Below are 15,314 nucleotides of genomic sequence, written 5' to 3'. Positions count from 1 at the left end.
GTCAGTCTCAGTAAGCAGGTCTGGATTCTATCCTTCCTGTATCTTTTTTGGTCTAATTACTCCTTGTTATCTTCCCCCCTAATCCATCTTCCCCAGAAATCTGATTTATCTATTTTTGGGAGCTTTCTTACTGAAGGGAATTTTTTGGCTTCTTGAAAGCGGAATGGAAAGCTAGAAACCACACATTTTTCATTAAGGTGAATGATACTCTCACTAGCAGTAGAAGAATATTGCAGGCAGACATGCCACCAAATGCAGATATTATCCCTTTCTTTACTGTATTTCTTTCCATGTGATTTAATGAATAATTTCAGTATTATAAATTGCTCTAGAAGTGCTAGAGTAAAGTTCCATTCTGAAAAGCAATTCTCTGTAAGGTACTCTGCAGCTCAGTATGTCACAAGAAAAAAATGTTTTTACCTTTCAGACCTTCAAATTTCCTCTTTGAATCATTTGAGCTTTTTCCTTCTCTCATATCACAAGTAATAAAAATTCTTCAAGTGCTTGTCCATATACATTCCACTCTTGGTGGGTCTGATACACCCCAAGCACTCAAAATTGTAATCTTTTTGCCTGCAGTGTCTTTTGGGCCTCACCTGTGCCCTGTGTGTCCTTGCACCCTTCCCACCCCATCCACCCAGCCAAGAGCATAAAGGGAATAATGGGCCAACCAACCTGCAATTCCTTCTTACGCCTGTGGCTGCGAGATGGAACTGAAAGTTGTCCCCGTCCTCCTCACATTTGCAATTCCAAAACAAAAATGTGAGTACACACTTACCAATTTGATACAGACTTCTACTTAGGATTTGATCTGGGCACACTTCTTCGTCTGAAACTTTTTTGCAAAAAAAAAAAAAAATTGCAGTTTTGGATTGACCAGAACACTTTGTGAATTTGTACAGAATTTGGCAAATTGTCAGGGGAAAAAAAATTAAGATGCCAAAATGATTGACGATTTTTTTTTTTAAACAAAATGTTTTGATTTTGTGGGGATAGATTCTCAAGCGGACTTAGAGTGCCAGTCATAAAACCGAGGAGGAGGAGCCCCTGCCTTATACAAATAGCCCAGGGGTTAGGGTACTTACCTGGGATGTAGGAGAAACAGATTTGAATCCCCATTCTGGAGTAGGAATTGGAACTCAGCTGTCCCAGTCCCAGGTGAGTACTCAACAACCAGGCTATACTGTCACTTTCTTACTGTGACCAAATTAATGTTTAATTATTTAAACAGCTTCAACAGGAGAGGTTCCTTCTTGGCTTTGAGATCTGTGCCTAAGTCTTCTTGTGACTCTAGCTTTTCATTTCCAAATTTCCTTTGCTTTTGTTAAATAGTCCCCAAAATCAAAATGAAACATTCCATCCAACCCAAAACATTTTGTTAACCTGATTTGCCAAAAATTCCCCCCCAAAAAAGTTTTTGGGTTTACCAACTTTTTTTTAAATTGCCAGCAAATCAAGTGTATCAGTTTATTTTCTAGCCAACGCGTGCTCCACATGTAATTTATATATAGCTGAATTTGGTCCAGAAACTTCCATGAGAATGCTGGCTGCTGAAGGAGAGCAACATCATCCCCCGACTTGGAGACTCAGAAGAAGTAGAGAGCAGAATTTTCAATTCATCTCATGGCAAAGAGTGAATCCTTGAATCTTTTTATAAGCCAGCAGTTCATGGATGTGAGAAAACTGAACAGGCAGTTTAATCCTTTTCATATCTAAAGGAAAACCATTCTGTAGTAAAACCCCCCCATCCCCCAAAAAACACTAATGTACCAACCTTTTCTGAGTTTCCTACAGTTCTGTATCCCAATGTTTCCTTGAAAAGAAAGGTTTCCTCTTCATAATATGATACAATGTGACATCATAACACTATTGGCTATGTTTATTCAAAATTATATTACTATTATAGTAGCAAACACATGACATATTTGGGCCCTTAATATTCCTATGAATAACTAGGGCCCTGATTTTTAAAAATGAGTAAATATATTGCATCAGTTTCTGGTGCACTGTTTGACACCCTAAAGGGGGCTTGATTTTTGAAAACATCTTAACAGCCCACTGTCTGAAAATCAAGCTCCTTTAAGGTGTGCCATCCTGGCCACCCAAAATTACTAAACTTTTGAAATTGTAGGCTGAAAAGCAAATTTTCTCCTCCACTGCAGCACTTTTCAGTTGGTTCCCACAACACAAGAGTTGCCTAAATTCAGCGGATGTAGTCCTTTGATGATTGCCCTTGCCTGTGGAAAACCTTGGGTGCCACAGAGCTGCAGTTGAAGCTCCTAACCAAGCTCCTCTTGGCCTCTCTAGCATGAGTATGGGCAGGGCATCCCTGGTAGCAGGAATGTCCCATTGGCAACTGGCACAAGAGACATCATCCTGAGATCAGTTCTAACTTACAGCAAGGGTGTGGAACAAAACTGACACCTGGATGGCCCCACAATCAGGAGAATGTAAAGACACCTTTAAGTCAACTGCATCCCTGTAGTTCACTTAGGCTATAGCATATACGTTGCATAATCTTCCAAGAACCATCTTTTCTTCGTACTTGCTATCTATACTATATACGCAGCTGTGACAGCTTATATTTTGTATATTTTTAGATGACTGTCAAAATCATATGCTATAGTTAGGCTTGCCTAAATTTGATTTTTTTAAAATAATGTTGAGATGTTTAAACATTTTTTAGATTGTCAATTTAAATTTTCAATTTTGCAACATTATGGTGGGGGAGACTAATGGCAGTAGATGGCGAGATTCAAAAAGTTAAAACTTTATAAAATATGACAGAGGAAGGGAACGGTCCCCTGGTTCTGAAGACCTTAGATCGGGGTCGGCAACCTATGGCACACGTGCCAAAGATGGCATGAGCCAATTTTTAATAGCACACTGGTGTCTGCCGGGGATCCCAGCAGACAGCAGCATGCCACTAAAAATCCTGCCCAGCCCAGCCTTCTCCAGCCCCTGCCCTCTCCTTGCAGGGCAGGCAAGCTTTCCCCTTCCCCTGGCCTCTTCCTCAGGCATGCTGGGTTCCTGCCCCTCCTTCTCTCCCTCCCTGGGGCTTGCTACAGAGGGGGAGAGGGAAAAGCAGAGCTGCAGTGGCTCTCTGCACTGGGGACCTTGGGGAAGGGGGTGGAACTAGCATATCCCCTCCCGCCCCCTGCCGTGAGCCGCTCAGGGCGGGAGGCTGGGAGCACCCCCACGACCCCAGCCCTCTGCCCTGACTCCTGCACCCCCCTCACACACATCCAGCCCTCTGCCCTGACCCCTGCACTACCCACACACCCTAGCCCTGTGCCCTGACTTTGACACCTCCCACAAATACCCAGCCCTGACTCCTGCACCCTACTCACACACACCCTGCCCCGATTCCTGCACCTCCACACATACCAGCCCCCCCATACCCCATGCCCTGACTTTTGCACCCCCCTCATCCCCACCCCTCGCACCAAATGGGAGCTCCTGCACACACACACCCACATTCCTACCTGCACCCCTCATACCAAATGGGAGCTGCCCATGTAAGTGCTCCACACCCAAACCTCCTGCCCCAACCCTGAGCCCCCTCCCACATTCTAGCTCCTGGCCAGACCCTGGACCCCAACCTCCAGCCTGCTTCTTCACCCCCAGCCCTGTACTCAGCACACTCCCACCCTCATCTCAGTGCAGAGGAAGAGAATGGCTAGAACCAGGGAGAAGGTAGGTACTTTATGTGGGGCTGCGGGGCTGAGCAGGGCCGGCAGCCAGGACCCTGGCTGGCAGGAGCTGGCTGACGGACCCCCAGAACGGCAGCAGGCTGAGCCGCTCCGCCCACTGCTAGTCTGGGGTCCCGGCCGCAGGCCCCGCTCAGCCTGCTGCCGGCCTAGGTGAACGGAACCCCAGGCTGGCAGCAGGCTGAGCAGGCCGGCAGCGTAAGATCAGCATTTTAATTTAATTTTAAATGAAGCTTCTTAAACATTTTGAAACCCTGTTTACATACAATACTTTAGTTATATAATATATAGACTTATAGCGAGAGACCTTCTAAAATACGTTAAAATGTATTATTGGCCCGCGAAACCTTAAATTAAAGTGAATAAATGAAGACTCAGCACACCACTTCTGAAAGAAAAGGAGTACTTGTGGCACCTTAGAGACTAACAAATTTATTAGAGCATAAGCTTTCGTGAGCTACAGCTCACTTCATCGGATGCATTTGGGTTATGCATCCGATGAAGTGAGCTGTAGCTCACGAAAGCTTATGCTCTAATAAATTTGTTAGTCTCTAAGGTGCCACAAGTACTCCTTTTCTTTTTGCGAATACAGACTAACACGGCTGCTACTCTGAAACCTGCACTTCTGAAAGGTTGCTGACCCATGCCTTAGATATTAGTGACAGGTTGCGATCTTTCCTTTTACAGTTCCTTCTTGAAGGACGCCTCCTTATAATACTTTTTATTTTCCGGGTCTAGTAGGTATTTAGTGGAGAGTTGTTTTGTTCCACATGCTCCCACAGGATCATCCTCCTTTACCCAGACTCCAGTCCTAGAGTCCCTTTCAGGCTGAGAGAAGCGCTAGAAACACTGGAATAGATTTGTCCTAGGTCAGACGGTAAAAAACAGTGAATCAGCCCCCGGCCAGCCCGCGATGATGCGGTGGGGCCCTTTGTTAAAGGTGCTGCTTTACCAGAGCCGCACACCGCTCCTGCGCATTTGTCAAAGGGGTCAGAAATCTAACAAAGCCCCGAGACCCAAAGAAACTAACAAGGACAATAAAATAAACCCGCCCTGCCGCTGGGGCCAGGCCCGACGCTGGTATCGCGCCTTGAGAGGCGGAAGGAGAATGCGCCGCTGCATCTTGCCACGGGCACATTCCCCCGGTGGGCCAGGGCAGGAGGCGCCGTCAGCCGGGCTCCGCAGCAGGCTGCTCTACCAGACAGACCCACGCGTGCCCTGCACCGTCTCATCCGCTGGCTGCTGTGGCGCTGGACGGGCCGGGCGCTGCGCCTGAGACAGCGAGTGAGAGGCGGGTCTCCCCGCCCTAGGTCTCCGCTCAAGCGAACGGCCCCTGACGGGCGAAGCGGGGACCCTGCTCTGGTCGGGGCAGCCCACGGACGCGCCAGCGCTCGCCACGGGCAGGGGCGCGAGTCCCGGGCACTGGGCAGCGCCAGGCACCCTCCGGGCAGGTGGCCTCCGCTTCCCACGGCAAGGGGGCCGCCGGCGGGGCCTGGCAGCGCTGAACCAAGGCGTCAGGCGGGCGCACCGCAGCCGCCGGGTGCAAGCAGGGACCCGGAGCAGAAAAATCCCGGCCCCCGGGGAGCAGCTTTGGGCGGGCGCGAGCTACAGGCGCGCGCGGCCCCGCCCCCGGGGCGCGTCTTGTGGGAAGCGCGCTGGCTCTCGCCCCTAACAGCCTCGCTTTCGCTCCCCGCTAGGGGCGCGCCACGCGGCAGCCCGACCCACCCGCACGCCGGAAGTAACGTCATGTCGCTGCGCCTGGCTCGCGCGCTCCGCTCTGCTGCTCGCTTGCCGCGGCGCTTCCCGGAGCGAGGTCGAGTCTAAACTGAACTCCCCCCTCCCGCCCAGATGAAAACGTCTAAAGCGGCGAAAGCTCCAAGGCCCGCGCCGCGCGGAGCAGGGTGAGAGCGCGCGGCCCACCCCCCTTCTCCATCACCAACCGTCGCCCCCTCCCGGCCCCCGCGCGTGCGCTCCGTGGCCGAGGCCTCGACTAAGCAGCTAGCGGGGAGCGAGCTGGAAAGGCCGCTGCTTGCCGCGGGAGCGGGGGTTCCGGTGCCCCCAGTCCCGCCTGTCCCTTGTCTGCTGCCTCCTACCCAGTAGTGAGGATGGCGCGTCACCGTTCCCAGCCGCGGGGGGGGGGAAATCCAGGGACCCGCCCGCGGCTCAGCCCCATGAGGGGGGAGGATAAATCCCGTCGGCAGGGGGCGTCGCGAGTCCCGCGTTGGCACGAGGAGCCGGGCACTGCGCCGCAGCGTGCCCGGTGTGACGCGCCTCCGACCTGCGTTTTTCGTACAGGTCTCGGTTACGTCAAAACTACACAGGTGGTCCCTGCAAAGGAGGACTTGTGGCACCTTAGAGACTAACGAATTTATTAGAGCATAAGCTTTCATGAGCTACAGCTCACTTCATCGGATGCATTTGGTGGAAAAAACAGAGGGGAGATATCTGAGGAACAGTGGGGGGTGGGGTGAGGGGGAGAAATACCATGGGGAAATAGTTTTACTTTGGGTAATGACTCATCCATTCCCAGTCTCTATTCAAGCCTAAGTTAATTGTATCCAGTTTGCAAATTAATTCCAATTCAGCAGTCTCTCGTTGGAGTCTGTTTTTGAAGCTTTTTTGTTGAAGGATAGCCACTCTTAGGTCTGTAATCGAGTGACCAGAGAGATTGAAGTGTTCTCCAACTGGTTTTTGAATGTTATAATTCTTGACGTCTGATTTGTGTCCATTCATTCTTTTACGTAGAGACTGTCCAGTTTGGCCAATGTACATGGCAGAGGGGCATTGCTGGCACATGATGGCATATATCACATTGGTAGATGCGCAGGTGAACGAGCCTCTGATAGTGTGGCTGATGTGATTAGGCCCTATGATGGTATCCCCTGAATAGATATGTGGACAGAGTTGGCAACGGGCTTTGTTGCAAGGATTGGTTCCTGGGTTAGTGGTTCTGTTGTGTGGTGTGTGGTTGCTGGTGAGTATTTGCTTCAGGTTGGGGGGCTGTCTGTAAGCAGGGAATGGTCTGTCTCCCAAGATCTGTGAGAGTGATGGGTCGTCCTTCAGGATAGGTTGTAGATCCTTGATGATGCGTTGGAGAGGTTTTAGTTGGGGGTTGAAGGTGATGGCTAGTGGCGTTCTGTTATTTTCTTTGTTGGGCCTGTCCTGGAGTAGGTGACTTCTGGGTACTCTTCTGGCTCTGTCAATCTGTTTTTTCACTTCAGCAGGTGGGTATTGTAGTTGTAGGAATGCGTGATAGAGATCTTGTAGGTGTTTGTCTCTGTCTGAGGGGTTGGAGCAAATGCAGTTATATCGTAGAGCTTGGCTGTAGACAATGGATCATGTGGTATGATCTGGATGAAAGCTAGAGACATGTAGGTAGGAATAGCGGTCAGTAGGTTTCCGATATAGGGTGGTGTTAATGTGACCATCGCTTACTAGCACCGTAGTGTCCAGGAAGTGGATCTCTTGTGTGGACTGGTCCAGGCTGAGGTTGATGGTGGGATGGAAATTGTTGAAATCATGGTGGAATTCCTCAAGGGCTTCTTTTCCATGGGTCCAGATGATGAAGATGTCATCAATGTAGCGCAAGTAGAGTAGGGGCATTAGGGGACGAGAGCTGAGGAAGCGTTGTTCTAAGTCAGCCATAAAAACGTTGGCATACTGTGGGGCCATGCGGGTACCCATCGCGGTGCCGCTGACTTGAAGGTATACATCGTCCCCAAATGTGAAATAGTTATGGGTGAGGACAAAGTCACAAAGTTCAGCCACCAGGTTAGCCATGACATTATCGGGGATACTGTTCCTGACGGCTTGTAGCCCATGTCACCATCAAAGGTTTTCCTCCTTTCCCCCCCCTGCTGCTGGTGATGGCTTATCTTAAGTGATCACTCTCCTTAGTGTGTATGATAAACCCATTGTTTCATGTTCTCTGTATGTGTATATCAATCTCCCCTCTATTTTTTCCACCAAATGCATCCGATGAAGTGAGCTGTAGCTCACGAAAGCTTATGCTCTAATAAATTTGTTAGTCTCTAAGGTGCCACAAGTACTCCTTTTTCTTTTTGCGAATACAGACTAACACGGCTGCTACTCTGGTCCCTGCAGAGCCTTAGAGCCCTGGATTCCCTCTTGTGCTTCCTTCCCCAACCCTCTTTCCCTCCCCCCCCCACCCATAGTATGCAGGGTGCTGGCACTCAGTAAGTCTCAAAGCCCCACTGTAATTTTGCACAACTGAAATTTTAAATTGATCTGGAAAAAAAAACTGACAACAAACGTGTCAAATTATGTATAAGAAAAAAATCAAATTCTGCTAAGCCTAACTATAGTATATGACTTTAACTGTCGTCTAAAGATATAATTTGCCAGCTGTGTATATGGGATCGATAGCAGGCACAAAGAAAAGATGGGTCTTGGAAAATTATACAGTATAGAACCAAATCTAAAATGGCATCCCCTCTTGTTGGTTCAGCAACTACTTGGTGAAGGAATCCATCAGCTATCGCATCCAGGAAAATCTGAGCCCTATTATTATTACTAGCACTTGTTCTCCAGTCTATATTTGGGAAGTTAAGTCTCCCATGATCACACAATTCCCATTAGTATTTACTTCATTAAAAACATTAAAGAGGTCTCTATCCATATCCAAATCAGATCCTGGCGGTCTATAGCACATCCCAAGCACTATCCCAGGGGAGGCTCTAGTAGCTTTCTTCCCCTTGTGATTTTTGCCCAGATAGATTCTGTCTTATCCATTCCATCACTTCTTATTTCTTTACAGTCTACCTCATCATTGATATACAATGCTATTCCATCACCTTTGCCTTTATTTCTGTCTTTCCTAAATGGCACCTACCCTTCAATACCTGTAGTCCAGTCATGACTACTATTCCGCCATGTTTCTGTTATCTCTATAATATCTGGTTTCACTTCCTGCACCAGGAGCTGTAGTTCCTCCATTTTGTTACCTAGGCTCCTCGCATTAGTGTACAAACATCTTAATTTTTGATGTTTGGCTTCGCTCACGTTCTTTATCCGACTGGGCACAGACATTCTACCGCCAGTATCGCCTATTAGACTGGTATCTACACTACCCTTCCTCCTTATGTCCATTCTCCTACCCATGGCTGTATCCTTTCTTACTTCGTTTTCTTCCCTCTCAGTGTTAAAATCTGGCATGGAGATTACCTGGACATCCCCCAACCATCTCCCCGAAATTCCTAGTTTAAAGATCTCTTAATCAGTTGTGCTAGTCTCCATCCTAGAAGTCTATTTCCCTCCCTACTCAGGTGAAGTCCATCCCAAGAGAACAGTCCTCTGTCCATGAATGCTTAGGGTTAGAGTGATCCATCCACTGTTGTCCAGTTGACCTTCTGGCAGTCAGAGGTTTAGGGACATCCAGAGCATGGGATTGCATCCCTGACCATCTTGGCTAATAGCTATTGATGAACCTAACTGCCATGAATTTTTTTAATGCAATTATACTTTTGTCCTGGGCAACATCCCCTGGCAACGAGTTCCACAGATTGTCTATGCATTGTGTGAAGAAGTATTTCCTTATGTTTGTTTTAAATCTGTTATTTTCATTAGGTGACTTCTGGTTTTTGTATTATGTGAAGAGGGGTAAATAACAGTTCCCTATTCGCGTTCTGTACACCATTCATGATTTTATAGACCTCTGTCATATCCTGCCTTAGTCATCTCATTTCTACGATAAACAGGCTGAGTCATTTTAATCTCTTCTCATATGGAAGTTGTTCCATACCCCTAATAATTTTTGTTCCCCTTATCTGTACTTTTTCCAGTTCTTTTATCTGTTTTGAGATGGAGTAATCAGAACTACAAACAGTATTCAAGGTATGGGATTTATATAGTGGCATTATGATATTTTCTGTCTTATTATCTATCCCTTTTCTAATGGTTCCTAATTCTGTTAGCTTCTTTGGCTGCCACTGCAGATTGAGCAGATGGTTTCAGACAATTATCCACCCTGACTCCAGGATCTCTGTCTTCAATGGGAACAGCTAATTTAGACCCCATCATTTTGTATGTATAGTTGGGATTATGTTTTCAGTGAGCATTACTTTATATTTATCAGCATTGAAATTCATCTGCCATTTTGTTGCTCAGTCCCCCAGTTTAGTGAGATTCCCCTTGTAACTCTTTGCAGTCAGCTTTGGACTTGACTACTTGGAGTAATTTTGTATTGTCTGCAAACTTTGCCACCTCACTGTTCACCCCCTTTTCCAGATCATTTATAATGTGTTGAACAGCACAGGGGACCCCATTATTACCTCTCTTCACTGTGAAAACTGATCACTTATTTCTATCCTTGGTTTCCTATCTTTTTAACCAGTTACTGATCCATGAAAGGACCCTCCCTCTTATCCCAGGGCTGCTTGCTTCGCTTAAGAGGCTTTGGTGAGGGACCCTGTCAAAGCTTTCTGAAAGTAAACTATATCCACTGGATCACCCTTGTCCACATGTTTGTTGACTCCCTCAAAGAATTCTAATAGATAGGTGAGGCATGATTTCCCTTTACAAAAGCTGTGTTGACTCTTCTCCAACATATTGTGTTTATCTATGTGTGTGATAATTCTGTTTTTTGCTATAGTTTCAGACAATTTGGTACTGAAGTTAGGCTTACCAGCCTGTAATTGCCAGGATTACGTCTGGAAGCTTTTCTAAAAATTGGTGTTACGTTAGCTATCCTCCAGTCATCTGGTACAGAGGCTGATTTAAGCGATAGGTTGCATATCACAGTTAGCAGTTCTGCAGTTTCATATTTGAGTTCCTTCAGAATTCTTGGGTGAATACTGTCTGGTCCTGATGACTTATTACTGATTTAATTTATTTATTTGTTTCAAAATCTCCTCTACTGACACATCAATCTGGGACAGTTCCTCAGATTTGTCTTCTAAAAAAGAATGGCTTAGGTATGGGACTCTCCCTCAGATAGTCTACAGTGAACGTCAGTGGAAACAACTCATTTAGCTTCTCTGCAATGGCTTTATCTTCTTTGAGTGCTCCTGTAGTGCCTTTATCCTTGGTGGCCCCTCCAATTGTTTGGCAGGCTTCTTGTTTCTGATGTTGTTTGCAAATAACTTTTAGCTGGAAGTATTGTTAATGCTTACACTTCCTGTATTATTGACACATCCACATATTTATCAACAGTTATGCCCACTCTGCTGCCCTGTCATAATGTCATTCAAGATGTAGTTGCTTAGCTCTTAATTTTTTTCTTCAGTTGATTTCCTCATCTACAAGATTATTTGTGTTAAGAAATTCAGCACAAAGTTATTTAATTTGTTTTAGATATTTGCAGCTTTTAACACACGGTATAGTGTGTTTGAGATAACTGGTGCTTTAATTTACAAAATAGTTTCCCTTAAAGCTTTTGAACAGTTGGAAAGTGTTTTAGCCACGACTCCAGTTTGTTATTGGCTATGGTGGTTATTTCCTCATGCAACATTTTGAAAATTTTTGTCTTTTTACCTGTATTGTTTTAGGAAATAGTTAGAATTATAAGTGTGCAAGTGATTTATTTTCCTGAAAATATTGGAGTTGGTTCTCTAAATCTGTTGCACCTCCTAAAACCTAAAGTTAGACTAGCACTGGCGACACTGAGACCTTTAGCAGTATTGAATGACACCAGATGAATAATTTCTTCTCCTTTTTTAATAGCAAGGAATGTGAGAGAAATGAAGCAGGTGCATCATCTGAAGACTATGTCATTGGACAAGTTGTCAACAGTTTGTTTCAAAATAAGTCCACAACATGCAGACCGCACCCCTTGGCACATCTTTTTAATGCTTCTGAGTCTGAAACACAGCCAGTGTTTGTTGCTGTGCCAAGAGTAAGTAACTTTTTTTATTTATATAATATATATATAGTTACTTCATTGTAAATGAATGATCCTTCTCATAAGAAATGATTTTGGTTTTTCCTTTAGGCCAGGCAGAGTCTATTGAAAACTTCTTGGAACACTGGGATCTAACTCACAGTTTTCAAGTGTCTGACCAGTGCTCCTCATCTGATGAGGACTGTGAATATAAATAAAATCCATATATCGGAAAACTAACTTGTCAGACAGTTGAAGGAGGTAGTGGCAGCTTTCCATATATATCTTTTGTTCCCATGAGGGAAGCAAGAGGACTAATAATGTCTTATTCATCTTTGAGTCCCAAAATAAAAACAAACAAAACAGTACATGTAAGTGGGGAGAGAGAACAAATATTTTAAACATAGATATAATAGTGATGAAGCACTTACAGGTCCTTTGTCAGTTCATTAAAGACCAGCAAGTGCCCTTGGCTTCGCAGAGTTAACCATATCTTTTATTAATCTAATAATCAGATAATATGTTGGGCTTTTGTACTTAAAACTAGCTAAAGGCCTGGCATATGATGGAGTGTAACTAATACACTGTTGTGGTTATTCTGCATGCCATCATATTTCCTCATTTCATCGTCCCAAATGTTAGGATGTTTGGCGGGTGCTGGGGTAGTTGTGGTATCTTATCATTTCCTCAATAACTATTTACAAACTGTTACAGAACTTGTATAAAAGATCAAATTTTATTTTATTTCCACAAAAAGAAGAAAATGGAATGAAAGAATTACAGAAAACTTTACTTGCTAAACAGCAATTTCTGCCCTTAATAGCTTTGTAAGACATCTCACATTCAGATGTCTCGTACAAAGTAAGCAAACTGACTTATGGTTTGTTGTCAGATGATCATCAGTTGAGTGATTTGAAAAACCTTTGACTCTTTTTTGACATCTATGCATTATGAGCATTTGATTGGTGTATGATGCATCCACACTTTGTCCATTGAAAAACTTTCCCTATTGAATCAAATCATTAAGGTTTAGAAGTTATATTAGACATACTTTCAATGCACAATATGATCAGTTTTGCTTGTTATCAGATCCTTTCTTAATTTAGCATTTGCTACATATCTGTGGTTTCAGTTGAATTTGAAAATGGTGGTTATGCAATAAATAGAAGTTAAGTAATGTTTTAGTTTATTTTTAAAACAATACAATTAGGAGCTGACAAAGTGCTAGGAAAAACTTTTATCAAGTTTTTAAAAGGAAAATGAACATACAATATAAAAATTAAAGTAGTTGGCAGCATTTAATAAATCAGAGGAGGTAAAGTCCTGCTTACGTATACAGTGCAAGAAATTACAATGGCTGTGTTCATTTCTTCAAGTGAGTTTACCCCAAAACCAAGATGAATTACTAACTTTATGGGTTCTCCAATCCAATTGTAAACTAATGTATAATCTGACCTTTGCAGTAATATTGGCACTACTACTACATCTAGATTCAAATTATCACAGAAACAACAATACTTCATCGGCATGATAAGCTGTAGAAGTGATGCCATTTTTACTTTTGTCTGCTCATGCATGTATTACAGAGATTGAGCAATGACAGTTTAATGACTTTTCTTTATCTTAAAATGGGAGTAATGTCTATTTCTGACATATGGACTTTTTTCTTTAAAACAATCATTCAGGGAATATGTAGATGCACAGCACATTAACATTCTTCCATGTTTGCCAGTATTACTTTTATTTATGGTCCTATGCAAATTGAGGAAAATCAGTTGACATTAAAAATTTTTTTTAGTAAACAGCAGCTGTACAATAATGATAAGCCTTAAGTGTCATGTAATACATTAGTGATTGTTGTTTCTTTGCAGACTTGCTGAACAAAAAGGCTTTTAAAAATACCTACGTCAGCTTCATCAGAACTGTTTAAGCGGTTTTGTAACAGACTTGGGCCAACACAACACTTTTCTTGTCTTGTCTCCAAGGAGCATGAGATACAGTTTCTCAGTGATCTCTTATCCATGAATCTGCCCTGATTTATACTTTACAGTATGTAAAGGAAGGATGTGGCCCAAAGAAAGTATGGGTCACATCATACTCTTATCAACTGAGCTTGGTCCCTTCATGAAATCACTGTCTCCCGTGGTCTGGAGTGTGGGAGTTTGAGAGATCACTTTCAGATCTCATCTTGAGTATTTGTCAGAACAGTATAAATATCTACGTCTGTGCCACCTGAAATGGCCAACTTAGAAATGAGCTACCAGAAGTTCATGAAAACTTAAAAGTTTACTTAAATTTTATCTTGATTGAATAGTTTTGATCTTCACCTTTTTCTTGATGGTAAAAACAGTTGTACCTAAAGAGACCTTTGTACTCTAGAGAGTATTCTTGTTCTGAATTCATTTCTGTGCTGCAAGACTGCAGACATTTTTATTTAAATTTTAAGAACCCTTGATTGCATCAACGTTCTGGATGTTCTCCAAGACCTCGGTTAAAATTTAAAAAAAAAAAAATTGAAGATTCTGCTGTGTACTTAATTATTTAGTCGTTGAATGTACTTGGATGCCATATCAAATATTCTGTAGGTGTTGAAAATGAATTTTCTTTTTTTTTTGATCACATGGTAGAAAACGGAATGGCTTTTCAGTGTATCATAAAATGAGAAGGTTATTATGTAATAACTTTTCTGTTTTGTAACAGGTCATATATTAAAGAAATAAACTTCTATACAGTTTTTTTTTTTTTTTTTTTTTAGGAGAATAAGAAACGAAAGCATACAGAAGTGGAAAGGGCAACAAAAGATCAGAGCTCATCTACTAAACAAGAACCTCCTATAAAACTGAAGAAAGCTAAAAAGAACAAACTGTGTATAGCAGAGAAAAGGTTGGCAAACAGGTTCGTAAACATTTTTTAAAGACGATGCAGCCTAGCCTCACGATAGGTCAAAATCTTGCTGTTATAGTTACGTCAGATAATAAAATGCTTATTTGTTCTGTTTTACTGTTTCTGATATTGACTTTAAAGAGACTATGGATAATTTCCTACAGACTGTCCCAATAGGGAATAAAATGCCTCACCCTTTGGGAGTTAAGGGCAGAGACTGTCTGGAACATTAGTCCCCTCCCCTGAGAGGCATGGACTAAGGTGTCCTCTTGCAGGAGGTGTGTTTCCTAAGGTTACAGTGTGCTTTATACAAGAAAGAAGCCTAAATCCCAAAGAGGAGATGTGCTGGTAGATGAGCAGCCCTCTGACAAACCCTCTGTTATGTTGTCTATTCCCTTAGAAATGTATGTGTGAGCGAGGTACTACCATTCCAGTGATGAAAAAGTTATTCTTTGTATTAGCTTGGTGACAATGAAATTCGCTCAGTTCCAGCATTTGGAAATAAAGTTACCATCCTGTATGCTCTCTAATGCATCTGTTGCATCTTTAACTGACAGCTTCTATATCCAAATCTGCAGTCTTATATTTGCTGTTTCTGCTTATGTCATCCATAACATTTGAGAAGCTGCTTTTAAAACTGAATAGATGTCAGTTATTCTTCACATAACCTTTTTGGTGTATGTCTTGGATAGACTAAGATCTAGTAGCATGTAGACAGAGAACTTCCCCAACGGATTGTGTGTGCCCTGAATGTTAGAAAGACAACAACTCACTTTTAGTCTTAATTTAGGTAAAATAATTCAGTTTCTTTTAAAATTTTAATTTGTATCAAATTGATTTACTTTTGCTATCTACTCAGTCACACCTATCAAATTGCAATAATG

The 15,314-nt window shown here is 43.4% G+C and overlaps 1 protein-coding gene and 1 long non-coding RNA gene across 5 annotated transcripts in view; one reads left to right on the top strand and one right to left on the bottom strand.

The window, feature by feature from the left end:
* Positions 1-4,474: 4,474 nt before the first annotated feature.
* LOC122459416 lies at positions 4,475-5,545 on the bottom strand. The gene is made up of 2 exons (XR_006280114.1): positions 5,436-5,545; positions 4,475-4,575 (listed from the first exon to the last, which is right to left on the bottom strand). It is a non-coding gene; the product is annotated as an uncharacterized LOC122459416 (long non-coding RNA).
* Positions 5,035-15,314, top strand: part of RBM34 (RNA binding motif protein 34) — a 28,005-nt gene continuing 17,725 nt past the window's right edge. For 3 of the 4 annotated variants that reach the window (XM_043511392.1, XM_038396424.2, XM_043511394.1), the window contains exons 1-3: positions 5,035-5,611; positions 11,391-11,562; positions 14,303-14,442. In XM_043511392.1, coding sequence (XP_043367327.1) covers positions 5,559-5,611; positions 11,391-11,562; positions 14,303-14,442 — 365 coding nt within the window. In that variant the 5' untranslated portion in view covers positions 5,035-5,558. Of the gene's footprint in view, positions 5,612-10,062; positions 10,227-11,390; positions 11,563-11,658; positions 11,919-14,302; positions 14,443-15,314 lie in introns of all 4 variants that reach the window. The other variant, XM_043511393.1, reaches the window with a different exon arrangement.

Source organism: Dermochelys coriacea, chromosome 3 (assembly GCF_009764565.3).
Source record: "Dermochelys coriacea isolate rDerCor1 chromosome 3, rDerCor1.pri.v4, whole genome shotgun sequence".
Lineage (NCBI taxonomy): Eukaryota > Metazoa > Chordata > Testudines > Dermochelyidae > Dermochelys > Dermochelys coriacea.
This window is presented reverse-complemented; position numbering and strand designations above follow the sequence as displayed.